Raw genomic sequence first — 24,734 nt, 5'->3', positions numbered from 1 at the left:
GATGCAAATATTTTCAATGCAAAAACAATGAATTTTTCATTTGGCATTTTATTCATATAACATTTATATTTTTTCCAATTTTGAAAGAATGGTTATTTTTATAAATATAATTTTATTTTATTTATAATTTGTTTTACTTTTAACGTAATTAAGATATAAACTAAGAATACATTTTTAAGTGAGCTCAAACTGGACACAGTGTGTCAAATTTTACTAAAATCGGAATTTACCCCAGAGAAAACGTGACACGTAACATTTATATATATAAATTATGTTGCCATTGAATAAAAGTGATGTTTTTAAGGTATTCATGAACTGATTCAGTGGCGGACTCAGAGGGGGGAAATGAGGGAAATTTCTACACACTTTCTGTGACGAATGCGAGCTCTGAACGCTCTTTTTCGACACTTTGCTGCATGAAAACGTAGCTGAAGACGAAAATTCTTAAAGATAGATTGATCGACCTGGCGTTGCTGCACACGCATCATGACATTGAAGTCACTGTAGAAGAAGTTCTCGAAAGATTCTCAAAACTTGGCCCACATCGTTTTGTTTTGTGCAATTTTCTATTTTTCTATTCAATACACGAATTGACTATAATATTAGGGGTTTCAATTAGTCTCATAAAGTTATAAGTTATAACGATCCGAAAATATAGCGTTCAGAGTATTTGCGTAAACAACAAATTTGTTAAACTAGTATAAAAATTTATGATTTTATGATTTTACGATGCTTTATGACACGTTGTGAGTACCCCAATTATTATATCACCCGCGCGTCTACGTTTTATGATGTGTTATTTTTAGCCAATTTAATAGGATTTGATATTAAAGGTCGATTTGAAATTTTTCCACCATGTAAATAAACTGTACAAAGATATATTTAATATAATAATCTTCATGTGTCAAGTAAATATTTATTTCTCCCCTAAAACCTATTTCTGGATCCACCCCTGATTGATTAGTGAATATAATTGGACAAAATTTCAGAATACTATACAAGTTTCGATCCAAAGTAAACAGGACCTAATAAAAAAATAACAAATAGTTTTTTCGGCAAAATCAATTTATTTTATTTAAAATAATCTCCTTCTGCTTCTATACAGCTTTGTGCACGGTCCAAAAGCATGTCGAACAAGTGTTTTAGCTCGTTGGCCGGTATGGCCGCCAGTACGCCGCGGGGCGCCGGTGCAAGCATTTTGAATGGCCTCTACGTCTGCATAACGCTTTCCTTTTATGAGTAAATGCATTTTTCCGAAAAGGAAGAAGTCGCACGGTGCCATATCAGGTGAATACAGGGAGTGGTTAATGGTTAAAATGTGATTTTTGGTCAAATAATCGGTCACAAGCGTCGATCGATGAGAGCAATTTTTGGTCGTCAGTCAATTTGTGCGGAACAAATCGTGCACACACCTTTCGTAAGCCCAAATGTTCGGTCAAAATGCGATAAATCGATGTTTTGGAGATGTTCAATTCCATTTCCATGAATTTCAATGACAATTTCGACTGATTTTTGATGAATTCACACACAGTTTCGACAGAATTTCCGGTGATAACGGATTTTAATTGGCCCACATGTTGATCGTCATTTATGTCCTCACGGCCACTTTGAAAACGTTGAAACCACTCGTGCACTCTGCTACGGGATAGGCAGTCATCGCCATGAACTTGCTTCATCAATTGAAACGTTTCGGTAAAAGTTTTACCAATTTTAAAACCAAATTTAATGTTTCTTTGTTCGTAGTTCATTTTCGCACCGATAACACAAACATACTGACACTTAAAACGCAATAACTCACTTCCAATCGATGAAATTTCATGAAATTCTCACTGAACAATCGATAACCAGACACCAGTCGACATATAGATGGCGGCACCAGGGGGTTTACTGTTTACTTTGGAAAGCTCATTGTAGTTCGATGTACCCAAAAGTTGCGCTCAGATTAAAAAAACTATACTTTTTTTAATGAGCTTTGCAATATGAATATTTTTACTAGGAAGTTATTGTCGTTGTTTGAGCATGTGTCTTATTAACAATTAAGCAAGGTGCAAGCGGATTTAATAACGTCTGAATCTGATATCTGAAATTCTTTAGATGGGCACCATTAATCAGTTGATTCACATTTGGACTTAAAAGCATGGCATACTAACGATCATGATAATAATGTCACGAATAAGCAATTACATGGTCATATTCAAACGCGAGACGATATGTGATGTTCGTGTCAACGCGGCGTTGGTTACGTCCTCTGTGAACGTTGGTCACCCGTTGACGTCTCTTTCGTTGCTTTTTTATATCAGCATAAAGACGTTAATTGCGTTTTTCAGAATTTTCATTTGTACTTGTACATGCAACTTGACCTTAAAGTTTACATTACCCGTCGAGTATACATTGACGAAAATACTATAAAATATTCGATGTCTAAAATATGGAAAACTTAGTTTTCATTAATTGGCTGACGGCAAATATTTATGGATAATTATTATTAATTATGATGATTTTAGATAAAAATACGAAATTTTATTTTTTGTTTACTGATTTTAATTTACTATTAAAACAAAAAAAGTTAAAACAAGTAAGAAAGAGCTAAGTTCGGGTGTAACGGAACATTTCAAACTCATGCAACTTGCCAGGATCAAAATCGAGGAAATACATTACCTGCAGGTTCAAAGATTTGTAAGTAATTTGAGGTCCAGTTCTCACCCGTTCTTTGCCGATGTATGTATATAGTCAACTGGAAGTTCCAGAATAAATGCAATTCAACTCATTTTTGACATATAGGCATACTATTATTATAAAAGGACTCTCTTCAAATTTATATAATATATCTCACAGCTTGTCCGATATTTTCGATAAAAAGTTCGCAATTAGACTTTGATTCACATATTCGGTATCTGGGGGCTTAAATAGTTTTGGTACAATTTGCACAGTTTTTGGTCATAAAATGACCTATTTTAAGCGCATATCCCATATCGGGCCATAGATTAATTGGTTCTTTATTTGTATTTTGAAAATCGAAAGAATAAGATAGAATTTAAAACTGTGTTCCTGAACATAGCAATGGCATGGTAATATTTTGTACCAAATGTGGTCGATATCGATCAGGCAGGTCCTAAGATATGGGCGGTGCCCGCTCATCATTCAATTTTGACTCCGTCTCCTATAAAATTCTCTTGTATCATCCTAGATGTAAGATTTAATGTATTTATTGATTTATCGCGCTTTTAGTAGTTTTTAAGGTATTCATCATATGGGGAATGGGCATGATTATCATTTGATATAATCCATTTTCACAGATTTGTTGTAGTGGCAGAAACATTTCTGAAGTAATTTCGAGGCATGGTGCCGAGTCGACAGTCGTTGGTCGGATAAAAATTCGATCTTGTTCCCGTTTGTTAGACCCTGTCGTGGGAACACATTTTTTTACTTTTTATCGCATATATCGGCCAACATGTTAGTTCTCCCAACGAAAATTTGAGAGCGTGTTGTATTCATAACAATGTATCGTTGTGCCTTAAATAGATAAATTTGAGCGAAAACTTGGCCTAGACCCTATGTAAAAAATTTCAAGATTTTCGGACATCTGGCTGACTTTACTCTATATGATTGGTTTTACACCTGAAAGTATTTCACTGATTAAAGTGTTCGGTTGCTCCGAACTTAGCCACTACTTACTTGTTTTACTTTATTTTTCAATATCTTTGGACTCATTTATACGCATAAATAAATTTATTGACAAGAAAAAAATACGACAGTTACCCTCAATTTCGCAAATTTCTCAATTTGTGCGTTAAATGAATGTTAAGATTAAAAAAAAACATGTCTTTTTTGTCATTCTAAAAGTACGCTAGATTTTTTAAACAGAGACACGCCGAACGACGAAGATACATGAAGAGAATATGAATACTTCATTAATTGGAAACAATACGCAACAAATACTAAAATAAATCAACCCACTGATGTAGTGAAATCAAACAAAGCATAATCGAATAATCTAAAAATATCTACTATCTAAAAACGACTTACAAGTAGTAGATCTCACAGGTGATCTTAAAAACTAATACAGCCAAACCAAAGTCTATTTATAACGAAATATTGTGTGGCGAAAGACTAATATTGATATTTTGGAAAAATCAATATACAAAAAGATTAACGAATTACTATAGGTCAAGTAGTTATATAATTGTTTCACTGAGAACAACATCTGTAACCACAACGCTTGCGAGCGTTTAATCCACGACTCGAGTGTATTCGCCACATTGATAGCCACACTGGGTCAAATAGCACAACAACAACTACATGGAACTCACACACATAATATTGATCAGTGGCTGCTGCAGCAATTAAAGCTTGCAATAGAATCCAATTTTGACTTTCGTGCCACTGCAGCCATCATAACCGCAGAGGAACAAGTGGCGGCGGGGGCGGCGGCGTTAGAAGAGGTACCAGCACAGATATTACCAATAGAAAAAACAATAGTAGCAACTGAATTAGCAGCAACAAATTTAAGTATAGACGTTCAACAACGCATTAAAGTAGAAACGGCGAAGACGACCGAGGACAAGATTAGCGTGTCTACGGCGGCCGTGATAGCAAACGCAGTAGATAAAGCGGAGCAAAACGACGACAGCAACTTTGGTAAGGTATCAACAGAAAAATTGATAACAGCGGCAGACGAAAGTACCATATCCCAACTGCAGATACCAACACCGAGAATTCCATCGCTTGGGGAGGTCTTACTACCAAATGCACTCAATATACCGCCAGTGGCATCCACTTTGGCCGCTGCATTGCATGCTCAAATGACATCGGTCGTACAACAGCAACAAAACCAGCATCAACAACAACACGAAAAACAACAACATCACTTCCATCAATTGCATACCAACCATCATCAAAACCAAAGCTATCACTCGCACCAGCACGAACATCACGAAGAAGGGTACGTGCAACACAGCCAGCTCCAACTACAACAACAACAACAAATAGAAAACGAGCAGCATCAGCAATTATTTCACCAGCATCGCTCCCAACTATTCAAAATGGACGCCGAGTTTTGGCAACAAGCGCGCGGTCCTTTCGGCCTCCATACCGCCGCCGCACTTGCTACCAATCAACTGCATCACCATCACCAACAAAATCCGCAACAACAATCGCATTCAGCCCAGCAACAACATAATCAGCCTTCGGTGCAAACACAGCATACTCAGCAACCTCCTCATTTAAGCAATATGACGACAGCGGCCGTGCCGCATCATGAGCAACAACACCAACAGTCATCTTCAACGCTACCAGCGTTGCCATCACACGAACAACATCAGCAAAATCATCATTTACTGTTCAATGCAGCAGCCGCTGCGGCCGCGGCCGTTCACTTGAGTGGAGTTGTTAAATCAAATGAATTGCAGAATGTCACCAACGGCATAAATGTCGGCGGTGTTGGCACCAACAGCCCCTCAACACATGATGGCTCAGCTGTATGCAATAATAATGCCAGCGGGAATCGCAACAGCAGTTGCAACGATACAGCTGGAAGCAGTGAACGACTTAGCATAAGTGTCAAGCAAGAAATGAAAGCAGTGGCGGCTTCTGTAGCAGCGAGTAATCAACACCAACCCCAACAGTCAAAATACCAACCGAATATACACAATGCCATCGACGCGTTGCACCATCAGCTGCAGCAACAACTACAACAGCAGAACTTAGCATCTAGTACCAGCGCTGCTGATGAAACTGATGCCTTCAAGAATCAGCTCAAAACACAACCGGTGAGCGGTCTTAGCAGCTCTAGTAGTGTGCATCAGCAGCACACGCATGCCCAAAATTCACAAACACGACCTAATAATACCACACACGAACATCACCAGCAACAGGAGCAGCAGCACCAACAACTGCCTTCGCATACGCTATCGCAGCTGCAGCAATCTAATGGACAACATCGTGAAATGGGGGCAGGGCGCAGTAGCCCTCCGCTCGTGCACAGCGGTGTCAGTGGCACCGCGCTTGTACCGCTACATTCGCCACAGCAATCACTGACACCATCCGTGAGCAGCTCAACACCCGACATCAAGTACAACAGCGACAAGCTGGTCAATGAAATCCAGGTGTGTATCATAGGTTTAATTGTATTTGTTATGTATACAATAATATTTTTAATGCCGTATGAATTAGAAATGTACAGTGTTGAAAATTGGATATAATAGAACAAATAATTTACAGAAACTGCAGGTAAAGAAGTTACTAAGTGGCAGAAAATTATTTCATCAGGTCCATTATTGCAAATAATTCATTAAAAAATAGTTGAATTAACATTTCCGGGACTAAAAAATGTCCAACCCTGATCAGAACTCGGTTTAACAGTTGAAAATACTGGTTTTATTTGTAAATTGCAAAGAAATCCGAAACAGTCCGAAGTTTCCAACTCTGTTAAAAATTATGGTTGCCACTACTAACTGCATTTACATACGTACATACATTTCCTAAAGCTAACCAAACAGTTGCTTAAGAGTAGCGATATTTCACAGCATTTGCAGAATATGTTAAAGGATTGAGAAGGCGCAAATGTTCTTTAACATTTTCTGGCATTGAGCCAGGTCAACGTAATCAATGGAACAAAAGCAAAATAAACAACAGGAGAAGCTAATAAAGTCCACTGAAAAAGCTACACACTTTTATGTTAAGCATTATTATGTAAAAGCTGAATGTACAGATGTTATTGAGAAGAGAACAAAATGTTATACAATATAACAGAATCAATGTGGACGAACACAACTTTGAATCCAATTTACTATATAAATACTTATATTGTGTATAATACTTTGCTGTAAGCCGTTAAGTAACATTTGCAACTCCTAAACTCCTTGAATAACTGCTTAATTGCAATTATCATAGCTTCCTAAGATTTGGCTATTGCTAAATTTGTGCGAAAAGTCAAAAGTTCGAAATCAGTAGTTTTCCGTGGAAATAATGTAATATAGTAACGACGTTTCGTATTTCGCATATTTTTAAGTAAACTGCAAATCATAAACATATATTGCATAAAAATTCAATATTCAGCTCATGTATAAAATACGAATGTTTGAAGACGAAATTTTTTTTATTTTTTTTTTTTATCATTTCTCAAACGAAATTTTGTTCACTAGGATATGTGAAAAAAATAGTATCAATTGCTTTTTTTAATCATTCAATATACCCCAAAGTGAAACGTCTATCAAATTCGTATATTATGCACAGTTTAGGCGCGTGGAATATGACTTTATATTGGGTAGTCTTTTCGTATCTCTAATCAAACTTCAACTTATTTTTTTTATATATGTATGTAATGAACTTTAATTAACCAAATATGTATCATTTTGGTCTACCACTTTTTGCCATATTTCTAGCTAGAGACATTATTCCATCAGTGTAGAACATTTCTGGTTTCTCGGCGAAAAACTGCGACAAGTAATTTTCAAAGACTTCTCTTGAAAGGAGTTCTGCATTGACCGAAGCAAATGTTAGTCCGATGGTGGTCAGGGCTATATGGTGGATGCATCAAAAGTTCCCAGCCAAGCTCTCCCAGTTTCTGCCCAGTTATCAAAGATGTGTGTGGTCTACCCTTGTCCTGAAGGAAGACGAAGCCTTTCTGTTAATCAGTTCTGGCCGTTTTTTTCGATTGCTTGCTTCAATATCATCAGTTGTTGACAGTAAAATGTAGAATCAATCGTTCGACTAGGCTGGAGTAGCTCATAGTGGATGATTCTTTTCCGATCGCACTAAACACTCAGCAACACCTTTCGAGGCGTCAATCCTGGCTTTGCGATCATTTGTTGAGCTTCACCACACTAGGAACATGTTCTTTTTCGCACATTATTGTCGTATTTTATCCACTTTTCGTCTCCTGTTACCATTCGCTTCAGAAATGGTTCGATTTCATTTCGTTTCAGCAAAGAATCACAGATGTTAATTCGGTCCATTAAATTTTTTCACAGACAATTCATGTGGTACCAAAACATCGTTTTTTTTGTAGCCCGCCTTTCTCAAATAGTTCAAAACCGTTTGATGATGAATGTTAAGTTTCTTAGCGATGTCATGGCTGCTTATGTGACGGTCCTGGTCAATCTTTTCCATAATTTCATCGACTTTTTCAACGATAGGGCGACCAGAGCAAGGTGCATCTTTCAAATCGAAATTTCCAGAACGGAAGCGAGCGAGCCATTGTTGTGCTACACGAACTAATAAAGCATCGTCTCCGCGAACTTCACAAATATCATTGTTGGCTTGTGTGGCATTCTTTCCTTTTTCATACAAAAATTTCAAAATATAGCGAATGTCTTCATTATTTTAACTCATTTTTGAACAGCTGTAACTTTTTTCAACCTCTCCGAATTTATGTTTTGTTTGTTGGTTAAATGGAGCTTAAGATCTCACCTTTCCAACACTATATGGTATGACAGAATATTATTGGTAATATATTGGAGATATACGACTGCAACGACATCTATTGACGAAATACGAAAAGACTTTTTTTCGACTACCCAATATTTTAAATCATATGCACATATGAATTTTTATTTTTTGTTATTGTGGAAACAAAAATCAGAAATACATGTATTATATATATCATAAATGTATAATGAAACAATAAAACCGACGCAGACACAAAAACAACTATACTTAAGAACTAATCCAAGCGGACAATTACCTAGATTGATTTTATTCTAGCTGACCCAGCAAACATTGGTGGAGGATTTAATTTAGTTGTAGAAATAAAAGTATACTTTATTTAAGTTAATAAATTATAAAATCATAGTATACTATAATACAATTATTATTTTCGAATGCCATCTTGTGGATGGAACAAACCAATTTTTAATTCGCGATTAATAATCAGGGGTTGATCATATAAGGGTGAAAATTTAGAATTGTGTATATTTTTCAACGCTGAATCATGCAAAATTAAAGCAAAAAATTGTGTTCAAAAAAGGAAACAATATTTGGGGTGGACCCCCCCCCCCCCCCCCCCCCCCCCGGGGCCTAAGGCGGCACAATTTGGGGGGCGGCAAATTTTTCAGAATGTCAAAATTTTAAATCTGATATAATGTAACGACAATATATTTTAAGGATTTATTCTGATTTTTTTACATAAATTTACAAATAAATTTCTATGAAATAGAATGTAATTCATTTTCTGATTAACTTTTTTATTCGTGAGTGCAATACTGATAAAAAATGTTTTATAACAGAAATAATTGAATATTGATAAGCTTTTTCTGACGAATTTTCAAAGCTCTGTTGACTTGTTGTATCTTTAGTAAAGTTAATCTTACAAGTGAGCCGCTTCTAAAATTGCACAATGTTTTCTTATTTTATTTTCAATGATTCCGGTGTTTCATATATGAATTGATATAAGTATTCATTTAAAATTCATCTTTTTGTGTGTATATAAAAAATTTTTATTCTTAAAAATGATTTCTATAGAATCAAATAAATGAATATATTCATTTTATAGCCAATTTTTTGAAAAATAGAAGCAATTTGAAGAAAATAAAAATTTAATAACATTGATGTTTCATTTTCGCAATATTGTGAATTATATTGACGAATATTAACGAACTTTTATAGCTTAAAGCAATAATTCGCAATTATTGTAAAATGCATTACGGCATTACATCTGCGTACCATACTTTCTACCAACTTCTCACACCTCTTCTTTGGGATGGAGTACCAAGCTTCTTTAATATCTTCCCATAAAGGTTCAAAATTTGAGAAATTTTTAGCCGCAATTTTAATCTTAAAATCGTTCCATAGGTTTTCTATGGGATTAAGGACAATTTATATGAAATAGATACCAATGAATTAAAAATTCGCGCAGATGAATTAGTTACTAAGTATTCTGATGATTTCGATACTTTCGCGAATGAATGTATTCATTTGCCCTGTCAACTCAAAGATATACAATTTATATACAATTTTTGCATTCTCAAAATCTTCAAAATGTTTATCCAAATGTAGACATTGCTCTACGTATTTTTTTGAGTATTCCGGCTACGAACTGTTCCGGAGAAAGATCTTTTTCCACCTTGAAAAGAGTCAAAACGTATTTACGCGCAAGTATGGGCCAAGAGAGACTCAATGCTTTAGCACTACTGCCAATTGAAGCCCAACTAGTTCAAGAAATTGATTACAACGACATAAATGATGATTTTGCTCAGAAGAAAGCCAGAAAGAAGATATTTAAAAATTAAGTTATACATTATAGTTTAAGAAAACTGACTGTTATTTATGTTGTTAATATTTATTTGTATTGTTTAACAATCATACTTTTATGAAATAAATATTATATCTTAATAATATGAACGGACTCAAAGAAATAAAATTTCATCCTTTAAAAAGGGCGGTTAATCACACAGGGCCTAGGGCGGCAAAATACTTAATCCGCCACTGCCTCAAAGCGTTATAATATAGTAAAAAATCAGTTTTATTAAAATAATGTAATCCAAAGTTGCTGCTGTTGAGCTTAAAGAAATTTTAAAACGCACTTTAAGATTTGATTTCGGATCCTTAGATCATATTTTTTTCTTTTAAAAGCGAAATTTATGGTTTCACAAAGAACGACATATAGTAGTCCAATTGCCTTCCCTGGATCAGCTATCGAACCTTGATCATTATATTTCCATCGGGGTCTATTGTCAATATTCTCAGAATATGTTAATGTTATGAATTTAAAGTCCTTGTGTATTTAACTTAACTGTACAACAATAGCCACTTTTTTTCTAAAAGAGACACCGCAAAAGTTATTGCTACACCGGAAACTATCAAAAGAGAGCAACATTCCTGATCATTATAAAACTTTCGAAGTGAAATACTTACATATGTATTTACTTAAACTACGCTGACGGAGAAAGTAAGCTATTGAGTTTTATGCCGCATCCGAAGGGGCTACAGTGAATTATTTTTTATTAGCTCTTTGCTAATTTTTGACATTTACACGTACTAAAAATCTTACTACAGATATTTGTGGACTCGTTGTGTGCCGAAGTTTACCAACATGCATACACGTACAATTGTAATGTCTAACTGTACACACATGTAGAGCGTACGAATGCATTTTAGTCGTTTAAGCTTATTTCTGGCGCCCTTTGACCATACAGCGACACGCTTTCGTTCCAAAAATCAACCCTAAGTTGCGTTAGGTTAGTGTTCAACAACATTTGGACATATACATATACATATATGTATACATACAAGGAGAAGCGGCACATATTTTCTGTATTGGAATATATAGAAATAAGATTATTTTAGAAATATCGCTATAATGAAAGCGTCTTCCTTAGACTGTTCCCACAGCAGTCGGTTCAATATAATCGACAAGCACTGGAACATGTTCTACAGGTATGATGTTCAAATAAAACGGTTAACAAATATTTCGCTTAAAAAACGCAACGACTTTAGTCGATTTGCGTCAAGTCCGACGAATTTACGTTCCCACCACAGTCAGTTCTACGTAACTGGAATTGATCCAGAATTTTATCCAACATTCCCCCAAATTACTTCAGAGATGTTTTTTTTTGATGCTAAAAAACCAAATTCGATGGAAACGCTATAACCAACTGCTTAAACATAGCTTCATACAGTTAAGTTTTGAACATTATCATCTTCCAATTTGTGGTACAACAATATTTTCTAGTACAATATCAGTCTTGAGTTCAGTTCATTCTGGTGACTAACAGGTTGCATAACTATGTATATCCTATACTACTTCTGATTAACATTACTCTGAGTGTATAATTGAAAACTTGAGCACTGGCACTCAATGGTCAATTTGGAAGAATTCTCCGCGATATCCAGAATATATAGCTTAGTTTCGTGCTACCTCCATTTTCAACACAGTTTCCCTTAATGTAGTTAAGTGTAATTACGTCAAAGAAGTAGCACAAGCAGCACGAATAAGCTATGTGTGCCTATTAACATTTAGTAATTTTAGTGACCGTTAGTTAGATGAGAAAGGGCAAATAAACCCACCACGAATGCGATATGTCCCAATAGCGAAGAAGTAACTAAAAAAGTATGGGAAGGGTGAAATAGTAAAAATTTTAATATGAAAGAAAAAAACAAACAATAATAATATAGAAGCAATTGTTAAAAATTCAAAGAGGGGAACTCTGTGCAAAACACAGTAAAAACTCGCACAAAAAAAAAACGTAGAGTGAAGAAAAAGGAAAGCCTTAGTGCCGTATACCTCAATTGTTGTAAGAGTAGTTGAGGTTACAATGGTTGCGGTGGAAATAATAGTGATGGTGGTGGTTTCGGCATTGTTGGAAAGTTAGGCTAAGCTCAAAGAAAATTCATGTAACTACCATATACAAACGCATGTGCCCGCGGGGTAGTCTGTACATATATAAGTATATAAAGTAAAAAACGAACTCCCTGTTAAAAGTACAAGAAGGCACTCACTATTACGTACGTATAAGTATACATGTACCCATATCAACACTCGATGACACACACAAGTGCAAGTAACCGGTTTGTGGATAAAAATTGGAACTCACGCACACCAGCAAAGCGTTCGTCTTAGTTACAAACACTAACAAAAGCGTCGTAATATCAGCCAGAGAAAAATTCTCAGCAGCGAAAGCGACTTCGACTACTAGCATACTATGCTTGGGCTAGTAATAAGGAGTGGAGGCGTTAAGGCGCGCCAAGGCAGGCGATGCAGCTTAGACTTCCCCTTTTATGGTGTCATTCTTACTTGACTCCTTGAATATATTTACAGCGCTGCGCCTCATTCACTCGGGTTGATTCGTAGTATTTAACAGCGTTTTTGAGAAGTTTCTACTTTTTATATAAAAGCACGAGTACATGCAAAGACTATATTGGTTTTGTTGGTCTGCGTATTTATTTTATTAGAAGAAGGAAAATAAAAAGAAAAACGTAGCGATGTCTTAGCGTCAACGCAACGACGGCGTCGATATTAGACGTTAACGGCAGCAGAAGGATGTGGATACTCATATTCAAACTGCCAACACTGAAGGGGTAACACGCACGTACTGCCGTTAGCATCAGTCTGGCAGAGAGCATGGTGGTGTAGTTCTTGTTGTTTGAGCTCTGTCGGTCGGTCGAGTCTTCACTGCTAAACTTCTTAAATAAAAAAACACCCAAAAAGACGGAAGAAAATCAGATAGAAACGCTTTGGCAAAGAAAATTGGTATGAAAAAAGTTCGCGGAAACTGTTGCGGAAAGGGTGCTGTTAACGGCATTAGCTGCAATGCGTTACAAAAGAGTGGCAGGTTGCTGAGGGCGGAAGGTTTGGGTCAACGGAGAGCGAAATAGCATCTATTTGAAAATTTTTCAACGTCTTTGCATAATGCACGGTGTAGACATATACGGTAAGCAGTCAATTTTTTTTGTTTTTTGTACGCCGTCGTAATAGTTAAAGGGGTTATTGTTAAAATCAAAGGTGATGGTGTCGGCGTTGGCGTCAACGGCAGCATTGGCCTTTACAGTTGCATGTCCCGTAGTCCCATTTCAGTTTAGTTGAGTGCGACGCGCCAACAACACATTATACCCCATACCCGGTACGACGCCGCCAAAGCCACCATAAGTGTCGCTGCCGTAGCCGCCGCGGTCACCGCCAAGTTGGTGTCTTCATGTTTAAATCGGTCCAGTAGCGGCATACTTACAAAGTATTCGTCCAAGTAAAGTGAACGCAAATGAAATAAAAAACGAAATTGCTATTTCGAAGCGTTGCGTTGCGTTTACCTTCTTGAGCGTTTTCTTTTAGCCGCGCAACGATTTCTTAGCCAATAACAACGCCAAAGCCGTATTAGTACCCGTTCATCTTCTGCCGCAAGTAAAACACAATTTATTTCCTTAGTTGATTTTCAAATTCGTGCCAACCATGCAACTTAAAGGACACGCGCGCGTTAATAAATACATACAAGTAAAGCGAAAAGTATATTATCGCATATGAGACGTGTATAAATCGGAATAATAAAGAAAACTGAATAAGAAGCATCGAAAATTATTTTAGGTGTACAATGCCATGAACAAATGCAAATTAAATCGAATTGCTGATAATCAAAACAAAACCAAAAAAGTTCAATTTCAAAATATAGAAATTTTTTCAAATAAGAATTAAAAACAAAGTAATATCAATATAATTTGTTATATCACTTGTGATTGTATAAATCGGGATACGTGTTAGTTTTTCAGTGAAATTTTTCTTTTATAATTAACATATTTAATTCGCTGCGTTGAAACTACAAAACCGCAAAATTCAAATAACAGTGTTTATTGCTTAAGTATTTAAAAAAACGTATATGTTAAGTTTTATTAATGAAGCACAAAATTATGCCAAATAGATAATTTCGATAGCATAGAGTGGGTTTTATTGTTTTTTAAATCGTATAAATTTTTCTTAAGCGAAAACATTTTTTTAAGCGAAACATCGAAATGAAACACGAAAGTTATTTAAGAAATGATTCACACTTTAATTGTATTTGTTTGCTATTTATAACTTTCCGAATTCCGGTACATTTAAATACATAGTTTTTAGAGTTTAAGCGCACTAAAATAGCTACGGCTGCTGTATATTGAAGTCAATTTTGGAACAGCAGCGTCATTTAAAAAGAGTTTCCAAGTTATGTATTCCAAGCTGGCAACCACTTGAATAATATCCAAATAACTGTAAATACCAGTTTTTAAGTAAATATTTCTTCTCACATGCAACTACGAGTAAAAAAATAAGCTGCCTGCAAGTAGAATTTCTGTATCATTTAAATGTTAAAATGCGGCAGACGTTGCATACTTTTAGGCTCTTGCTTTCTAATTCAAATTCGTTAACCCCAACTCCGTTTTGTTTTTTTTCGTGCAAATGTCTAATTAAATTTGAAATACATTACTATGCTGAACATGTTTCGCATGCATATCATAATAAGATAACAGTATTTTCTTGTGAACGTTGTAGGTGTAAATTTTGTTGCAAAATAGAATTTTGTAAACTTTGGCATTGGTTTTTATACTCTACCTTTAGAGCATTTGCATTTTTTTATCTTTTGTAGGCGCAGAGTTTATTATAAAAAATTTAATCCTCCAAATGTTTTTATGTGCAGAAAAAGAATATATGTATGTATGTGTGTACATAGAATAATCACTTGATTTGTGCCACAAAGGCGCACAGCTGTTTATCATGCAGTAGTTTTGTTGTAGCAAATTGTGGTTGCAACAAAGTCGCGTTGAATGTAGCTAGGCAAGCTTCAAAACGACCGGTACATTCAGTTTATAATATGTTATACATTTTTTTATTTGAGTTTAACGAAAATATGCGCAATTCTTAAGTTCCATTTTAGTTTTCTCAGCACACGCGTTTTTCAGCATTCATTTTAGTTAAATGAAGACTTTGGTCGCCAGCTTTTTTTCGATTTAACTGCTCGTTTAGTCGAAATTAGTATGTTTGTTATACAGGAAATTTTCTATTGCGAACATTGTCAAATTCGATTTAGCGAAAAATCTCTTCAAAAAATTTATTCTTGGCTTTATTTCATTAATATTAACTAATTTTCACTTTTTCAGTATTATTTAAAAACCTTTTCCTCTGTAAAAATATTAAAATAAAAATATTAATTATAATAATTTTTTTACCAAAAATCACAGTGTGGATATAAGCAGTTGCACCGTTAGTTCCCCAAAATGAGCAATATCATTCATAACCATGTAAAATGGCGATGAAGTGTAAATAATAAAACATTATAGAGAAAGTTAAATTACAAAAAGTCATGGCTCAGTTTTATGTTCTTCACTGTCGATTGTCCTTCTTATTTATTAATTTTCTTTATTCTTATTTGCAAGAAGCGACGCGTGCACGTAAGAAAAACGCAGTCAAAACAATGCAAATGTCGATTGATTTTGTCCTTTTCCTTATTTATGTGTATATTCGAACTACTAAACATGCATATTATATGATGTATACCCAAGCATGGTCGCTGCAGACAGTATAAGCACTCTTACGCACTTGCAAATGCATCCCACAAGCAGTGGCGCAATAACGGTTTCATTAAAATTTTGTAGAATTGGTAAACCAAACGCTTAGTTGAGTCCGATAATCGTGATGACACCAATCAATTAATGATAATAGCGGAAAAATTATTTAATAGTAAACTGTTAAAACAATACTAATATTTCCCAAAAAAAGATAACAGATAGCTTTTGGTATGCGATTGATAAACAAAAAACTTAATTATCATTATATGGATTCTTAGAAAAACCAAGTTTGTCGGCAAACGAAATAGTAACTGAATATTTTCCTTTATTTCTTTACTTTCACACAGAAAAAACAATTTGAAATTACATCGACTATTTTGAATTAGTTCGAAATAATTACTCATAATTATTTTTAAATTTTTTACTGTAAATTATGATATTATACTTGTCGATAGTAAATAAAATAAATAATCATTACTTAACACCTTTGTTCATAACTAGTTGAAAAATGCATGTCTCAGGCTGTAGTCATTTAATGATTAGAAAGGCATCTTACATCATGTAAGGTAGAGATAAGATCGGGTGTAACCAAATATTTTATACTCTTTCAGCTTGCTAAGGTCGAAGACCGGGAAATTCCTTCAGGTGCTGACAAAACTTTCTGTCACATTTCATTTTCAGTGATATTCACATATTGGCCGATGTATTCAGTATACTATAAACTCACCCAGTAGTTCGAAAATATTTATACTACGTATATGGGGATTCAGAGAAGTGTTGACTCGATTCAATTCATTCTAGATACACAGAAATACTATTATCACAAAAAGATTCTCTCTAAATTTCACTTGTATATCCCATATATTGACCGATATTTTCAGTCAATAGTCAACTTTAGACTCACGACTGGAGTCCACATATTCGGTATCTATTGCTTGAACAGTTTTATTGGATTTGTAAATTTTTTGGTCATAAAATGACATACTCTAAAGGCATTTTTTATTATATTTTTACTGCTTCTTGATTTGTGTACTGGAAACTGAAAGAATCAAATGGAATTTAAAATTGTGCTATATGGGCGTGATTGTAGTCCGATTTCGCCAATTTTTGCACTCTGACATAGAAATGTGAGAATAATGTCACGAAACAAATTTAGTCGAAATTAATTAGGCTGGTCCCGAGATATGTGATTGCACCTAAAAGTGGGCGGGGCCACGCATATCATCCAATTTTTACACCGACTCCTATATAAAGCTCTTTTATACTATCTCGGCTGTAAAATTTTATGTCTCTGGTATATTTAGTTATTGATTTATCGCGCCTTTAGTAATTTTTAATAATACCGAGATTTGGAGAGCGGGGGTAGGCTAGGCGAATTAGGTTCTTTTATCCTTAGTGGTTTAGGATATTGTATGTAAGTATGTACATTAAACTTATTAGAGGGCGTTTTTTGCTGACAGTTGGTGCTTAGTTATCATGTTTTAAACATTTTCGGTTAATGGCACTTTGTGGGCGTGGCAGTACACACTCGGATCAGCTCTCTTCTTCTTATAAAGTGTGTTCCTCCGTCAGATGTTAGATATCTAACGCGGACAGTCTGATGAGTTCAACACATTTTCCTTATGCCCATCAGCATAAACACTGGTCCGACAGTGGTTCTGTTGCCCTAGACATAAAATCGATTTGTGACATATGTATGTATATGTGCCCACGGCTCATGAAACTATAAATGGTTTTTTTAAAATTTGTTCTCTTTTATTTTTAAATTTTTATTTTCGTTTAACACTTAATTATCCGAAAATTTATTCAGATGATTGCTTTATCTTAGCTTTGATAAAATCGACATCTTTCAGAAATTCCGGACCATTAAGTACTCCTTTCAAATTTTCCTTACTCTGCTTTGAAAATTAACTGACATTAAAATATTGAGTTCATTTTGAGAAAATAACTTTAGTGTGCATATTTCCTATTTCTGGGAATTTGGCCGACATCATTGTCTTTGAGTAGGTCATCCGAATTACTTTCGTAATCTAGGCAGTTGAAAACATTAAAATTTACTAACACATCTAGAGCTTTATTTTATAGAACCGTGTCATTTAATGAATTATTGGGCTTTTTGAATCTTAAAAGTACTTTAGTAGAGATACTCTGTAGTATACGAAATAACCTGGAACTATCTTAGTATATTAAAAATATTAAATATTTTAAAACCATTTTTGATTAGCCAAGATATTGAACTAGGAAAATCTATTGATCCTTACATTGTTAATGAGATCAGTACTTTAAGCTGTGTACTATATACATATGAGTATATGGTATCTTATATTCGCCACTTCTGTGCTCGTTATGTTTACGTTTTGTACCTTTATCAAACAATTTGTATGAAAAACGCAAACCTATCAAATAGTATTCGATATTGGAAATTTACTTATTACAACATTAAAGTGGTATGATCTCTGTCTATTTAATCTATGCTTATTTTTACCAGTCTGTTTGGTCTCTGCTGTTTCATCAATACTTATTTATTACCAGCAGCTTGTAGGACTCGCAACTTTTCAAGTGAAATTATCATGTACAACTGAGATTTACAAAAATGTGAACAAAATTAAATAATAGAATGTATTTAAACAAACAAAGAGAAATAGGATACATTATGCCCATTTTTATTGTATTATTTTCTTTTGTGTTGATAAATCATTCATTAAAACAAAATAAGAAAAATCAGAACTAAAAAAATACTCAACACATAAAGAAAAATTGGTAGTTAATGCGAAATATCTAACAAATTGTATTTATTTTCAACCTAACTTAAAATTTTTATACAGAAGGTATAAATATTTCAGTGATTCCAAAGTTATGTTAAAAAGTTTTAAACAACAAATGACAATTAAACCAATCCAATCAAATAATTAAATGTCCATGAAATAATTCAAACAAAACTACCAAAACAATACTATATTTTATGAACCAACCAAAAACGAAGTTCTATAAGAGACATCCTCAGCAAAATTATTTTAACAAATTTTAACTAAAAGCGCGGCAACCAACGAAATCTGTAACGAAAAATTTTGTAACAAAAGTCAGTAACGACAAAACGCAAAAATTAAGACTAAGAAAAATGACTCTTGAGTGTGAAGAAGAACATGATGTAATTGTTTTGTTACGATAATTAGTAAATTTTTCTAACAAATTTTTACTGGTTTATTTTATGTTTCACTCTCTTTCATTTTAATTATTTAGTATTTAAAAAATGTAAGAAAATTCGGTAATTATTTAACTTACTTGACTATTAAATATTCGAATAGCTGAAATAACTACATTTGTTAAGTAGCCAAAAGTGATAAACAGCAATTATCCCATATATGTACATGCCATGAAAATAAATATGTAAATAAACAAGCAAAAAAGTTGTTTAATACCCAAGCGAAATTTTAGAAACCATTCCGCATACAAAATTTATTTTTATGAAATTTAATAAATTAAAAACAGGCATTTTCCTTTTCAAACCGAAACTTTTGCATTGATTGACCGCTTTAGGACTTATAGTTTGGCAAGTTACAGTTTTCATTATGAATAAATAAATAACATATTTACATATAATATTTTTAGCGATTTATATGGACGATTTTTACATAGGTTAGGAAAAAAGTGAGAATTTTCTTGGAACGAGTAAAACAACTATGCAACTAATGCTGAAATACATACATATTTGTATAAGAAAACAAATATTTAGGAGGTTATATTATACTTTATGCACATTACATATACCATATGTATGTATGTACTATGTATTTGTGTATACGTTTTAACAGCGCCAATGGCTCAAAGGCGTTTCAGTTAACGATTCTTTTACGGTGCACGGTGTGAGCTAATATACAATATATAAAATAATTAATAATAGAGTATGAAGCGAAATGATTGTATAGCAATTGTGTATTAATCATATAGCTACAATTTTAATAAAATATAGTTTTATGACGTTACTAATACAGCATTCGTTTTGTATTCTTCTAATAATTTTTACTTGTCTACGACTATTATTTTCACTATTATTATTTATTATATTTAAAATAATAAACATTTGTTCCACTGAATATTGTTCTATTGTAACTGGAAAGATATAAGTAAAAATATTTGTGTCCCTACGCCCATCCTCAGTTTAACGATATTCTTCAAATAAAAATAAAAACTCAAATCTTTTTTTCTGATTAACAAATTTTTTTTTTCAAATTTTCGGGGAAACCCAACAGTTAAATGTTTAAAAACACGAAATTAAAAATCCTTCGATCAGGCACATATTTTTCATGTTTTAAAAGAGCTGTACAAATTTCATTGGAAACTACAAGGCATTTCAATTTCATTGAAAACTGTACTTTAAGAATATGTAAAGAATCGGTTTTCTGAAAATTCTGACTACCCAAACTCATTCCTTCTCTGTTGGTAGACGCTGGAATGCTTTAGTTTTAAATGACTTAAATGGTGTTATTTGTGATTTGTTTTCTTTTTTTTTTGGTTGCGTGAACTTTTAATTGTATGTAGATTGAGTAAACATTTTTATAATAAATTTAATTATCATTGCAATTAAATCTAACAGTTCTATTTTTGCTTTTCATATCTGTCGACTAAAAATTGACGAACATCTGTGCAACACAATTTAAACATTTTCCATCTTCAATCAACAATGTCGCAACAACAACGATGACAAATATTTTGGGTACAACAAAAAAAGCTGCAATTATCCCGGTCGAACAGCGCAGCCGCCATCAGTGAACGTACTTTAGAAGAATGTTGGTCGACCCTGCAACGTGTGAGTTGGCATCTCTTCCGTTGTGTATAGTACTCTTCCACGCTAAAGACACGCACTCACTAAACACAAACAAATTCACCCCTTGCATTGAAACATACGCACTCTCAGATTTGTTTATTTTAATTTTAAGAGTGAAGTAACACACGTTATTAACACAAAAAACCAGTTCAAACTTAAAGTACAAGTTTTTCGGTGACCACCGTAGGTGTATGCGAGTTTTATGGGGCAATCACACTTTTAAACCATAAATAAGAAAGTTCGCAAAATTTAAGAATAACTCTTATGGTTACAAATTTAACAAAACAATTATTAGCTGAAAGCTTGTCCTTAATGCTTGGAAGGTTACATGCACACATCTCACGAAATTATCTACATACATATACATAGGTGTAAACATATCATAATTACCATTAAAAACTTACCACTTAGCGAAGTTACTATAAATTGAACATTTTATTTTATATATGTATATATGTGATGTACATAATTATACACCCAGATTTGAAATGGGTTGACAGATTTTTTTATTTCCTGAAAGATTTATCACGCCATTTGTAATACATCGGAGCCCTCATAAAATATACATACATACATATTAGGGTGTGTCATTTTGAGTCAACCTTCTTTTTTCAACTGAAAAACAGGTTAAAAACTTTCGAAAATGTAAAAAAAGAAAGTCACTCAAAAGATGAGCTCTTAATATTAATATTAAGAGGTATCTGTTTCAAATTTTCTGTTTTCCATATAAATAACATGGAAAAAAAAAATTTTTTTGTGGTGGTTATTGTGCGGAGGTTATTATATGTGCTGCCAGTAGGGATGGTAAACTCGATTCCGATTCTACTCGAGAATCGAGTTTTCTCGTAAAATAATCGATTTCAAATAAAATGATTTTTTTTCCATGCCATTTGTATGGAAAATAGAAAATTTGAAACAGGCACCTCTTAATATTAATATGTATTAAGAGCTCATCTTTTGAGAGACTTTTTTCACATTTTCGAAAGTTTTTAGCCTGTTTTTCAGTTGAAAAGAAAAAGGTTGCCTCAGAATGGCACACCCTAATACATATGTATATAAAAAAGATCAATGTGACGAATGAGTCGATTAAGCAATATCTGTCTGTCTGTAATTACGCGAAATAGTTCCTCAGTTTTTGAGATATCGGTGTGAAATTTTGCACACGCCCCTTTTCCTCCGAGATGCGGCTAATTTACCGAATTCGAATCGGAGCACTGCTATGCATTAGCTGCCACAAAAACTTCCCGATAAAAAGTAAGTTTTGTTTACCAAGATATCGTCACGAAATTTTACAATAATTATTATTAAAGACAATGCTAAAAAAATTCGAACGATTTCTTCAGATCGCTGGCATACAAACTGAATGATCGAAATCAAATACTTTTCGGAAAACTTTTTTTTAATACATAAGTAACCTCAATTCGACTTAAGGGTTATTTACATATATCAAACAACTAGAAAGAACTGGGAAAATATTGAATATAAACCTTCGGTCGGTTACGTTGCCAACATTAGTTGTACATACAGTTGTTAGAAGAAAGTGAAGGGTATTCCGGTGCAGATGAAATTAATGTTTTTTCTTGTTTTGAAAAATTTAGTTAACATAAAATACGTCGGCCAACATAAATCCGAATTCTGTAATCAATATTTTTTGTTTTATTATTGCATCCAAAATCGCGTTATTAACATATTTTAATTTCACAAAAGAACCATTTTTTTGGAAATGTTAATTACATATGTATGTACATACATATGTAAATACTCTAAGCCAATACAAAAGAAGTTCAGAAATTTCAAGAGTGCAACAGTTCTCATAAAACATTTTAAATGTATAATTTTTGACTAAATGCATAGGATATAGAAGCCATCTATATCCTTAATTGAAAGTGCCATAAACCGCTGCTGTTGAAGAGCAAAAACACAGTTACGAAGTTTATAAAGATTGGAAATTAGATACTATTAAACAGAGTAGACATAAAATAATATTTTAGTTGGTCTGAACTCAGAACTTTGGCAGTACATAATCAATAACTTATATACATTAGGGTGTTTTTTTTAACTATTAATTTTTTTCAATCCCGTCATGAAATTTCCTTGGAAATGCTCTAAAAAAATTCCCTGAAAAGTTGAACCCTTACTTTAACATTAAGGACTGGACCAACCATGTACAAATTTCCATTGAAAACACGACAATCGTGATTTTTTATCTTTAAATCTCTATAGCTCAGAGGCATTTTATGGCATCGCTTTGACTTTAGATACATACTTGCATTCCTCAGAATTGAACACTCTACAAAAGTGCAAAATGCACCTCCCACCGGCGAGGTAGTACGGCGCTCTAAACCTTATTTTTCCACGAATTTCGCATTTTTTTGTATATATGCACATTAGGGTGTTTTTTTTTAACTACTAGCTGACCCCGCATACGTTGACCTGCGTGAAATTATGTGTTTTGAAATGAAAAGAAAGTTGAATTTACGTTGGAAATATCAATAGCAACCGAAGGTATTAGCAATCGTCGTTTTTCGGGTGGATTATGTAAACTCGTCCTAAGGAATTAGTTGAGAACACACCTGGAGATCAATCTACTGGTTGGCCTTGCTTTCTACGTAACTATTTCTTCGTCGATGCATTCCATGTATAATATCAAGGCATTTCCGAATAGAGCAATGTGCTCGCAAACGAATCACTGACGCAAGTTGAGAAAAAACTCGTCAATGTAAATTTTGGTGTTGGAGGTGTTTCCGCTGGGTGTACTGTATTCTCTGGGTTGAAAAACACTCTCCAAATGAACTGCGAGACGCACAACAGTCGAAAAACGTTCATGAATTGCAAAAGTAAATACCCAACAAAGCGCTTTATTGCAATTCACGTATCGACCGTATCGTTCAAGACCAATATTGATATGAGTTTTGAATGTGAATTAGACAACACTGGAGAATATAGTACGATCCATAAGTTGTCAACTTCGATATTCACTACTCTAAGTTGTATGGTCGTCTGATGAGCTACGACGATAGAGTGGATATCCATCATTTAAAGTTTGCAAGCAAGTGGATAGTGTTTCGTGCATTTGTTGTCAGACATACAAACCGAAGTGGGATTGTGGTGTCCGCAAGGTCCATAAACCATATTAGTTTTCATCACTTCGTTTAATACTGGATCTTTCTCTACATCAGGAATTTCCGCAGAAATGATTTCATCAATTTGATCTTTGTTTGTACGTCTGGTTGGTGGCATTGTTAAAAACGAAAATCCAACTGAAAATAAATTGATCTCATATTTTTTCTGTTTAACCATGTATACCAAATTGTAATATTGTGTAGTCAGCAAAAGTTACCAAAAATCGATATAAAGTGAATTTAACTTACCGTGATCAATAACACTTATTAGCAAACAAAAAACTTCTTAGCTTTAAAACAAAACGAACTTTATCAAAAACTTAATAAAATTTACATGAAAACAGATTACCACAATTTTTTTTTAATTGAATGACGTTGACATTTAAATTGAATTTCGTTTACATTTGTTACGCGCGTTTTTTTAAATATGCAAAATGAAATGTATATTTTTCAATCTTTCTGAGAGATTTTCTTAATATTTTTTTCCATAAGAACCGTGTACATAGTATTTATTAGAAAACTACAAACAAAAGTCAGCCAAATCGGTTCAGCCATTCACGCGTGATGCCGTAACAACGCATTCGTTGTCCTGCGTGAAATTATGTGTTTTGAAATGAAAAAAAAGTTGAATTTACGTTGTGTTAAAAATCATTTATTTTCGATTTTTCTAAATTTTTTTCAATGTCACGCAGTTTGATAAGCAACATTTTTTGGTTTCCATTCCGGTGCGTAAATGTACAGAGAAGATGGGGAACTCGGGAAAACCCATGCAATCGTAGTTACGACAATTTGGCATAAACATTCGTGATGAGTTCATATTTCGTTGA

At 33.8% G+C, this 24,734-nt stretch overlaps 1 protein-coding gene across 4 annotated transcripts in view; it reads left to right on the top strand.

Moving 5' to 3' along the window:
- The first annotated feature begins 4,191 nt into the window (after positions 1-4,191).
- The window catches only part of LOC126766102 (transcriptional regulator ovo), a 133,668-nt gene continuing 113,125 nt past the window's right edge, over positions 4,192-24,734 (top strand). For 2 of the 4 annotated variants that reach the window (XM_050483887.1, XM_050483884.1), the window contains exons 1-2: positions 4,192-6,104; positions 20,690-20,767. In XM_050483887.1, the coding sequence (XP_050339844.1) occupies positions 4,803-6,104; positions 20,690-20,767 (1,380 nt within the window). In that variant the 5' untranslated portion in view covers positions 4,192-4,802. Of the gene's footprint in view, positions 6,105-20,689; positions 20,792-24,734 lie in introns of all 4 variants that reach the window. The other 2 variants (XM_050483886.1, XM_050483885.1) reach the window with 1 other exon arrangement.

Source organism: Bactrocera neohumeralis, unplaced genomic scaffold, assembly GCF_024586455.1.
Source record: "Bactrocera neohumeralis isolate Rockhampton unplaced genomic scaffold, APGP_CSIRO_Bneo_wtdbg2-racon-allhic-juicebox.fasta_v2 cluster11, whole genome shotgun sequence".
NCBI lineage: Eukaryota > Metazoa > Arthropoda > Insecta > Diptera > Tephritidae > Bactrocera > Bactrocera neohumeralis.
This window is presented reverse-complemented; position numbering and strand designations above follow the sequence as displayed.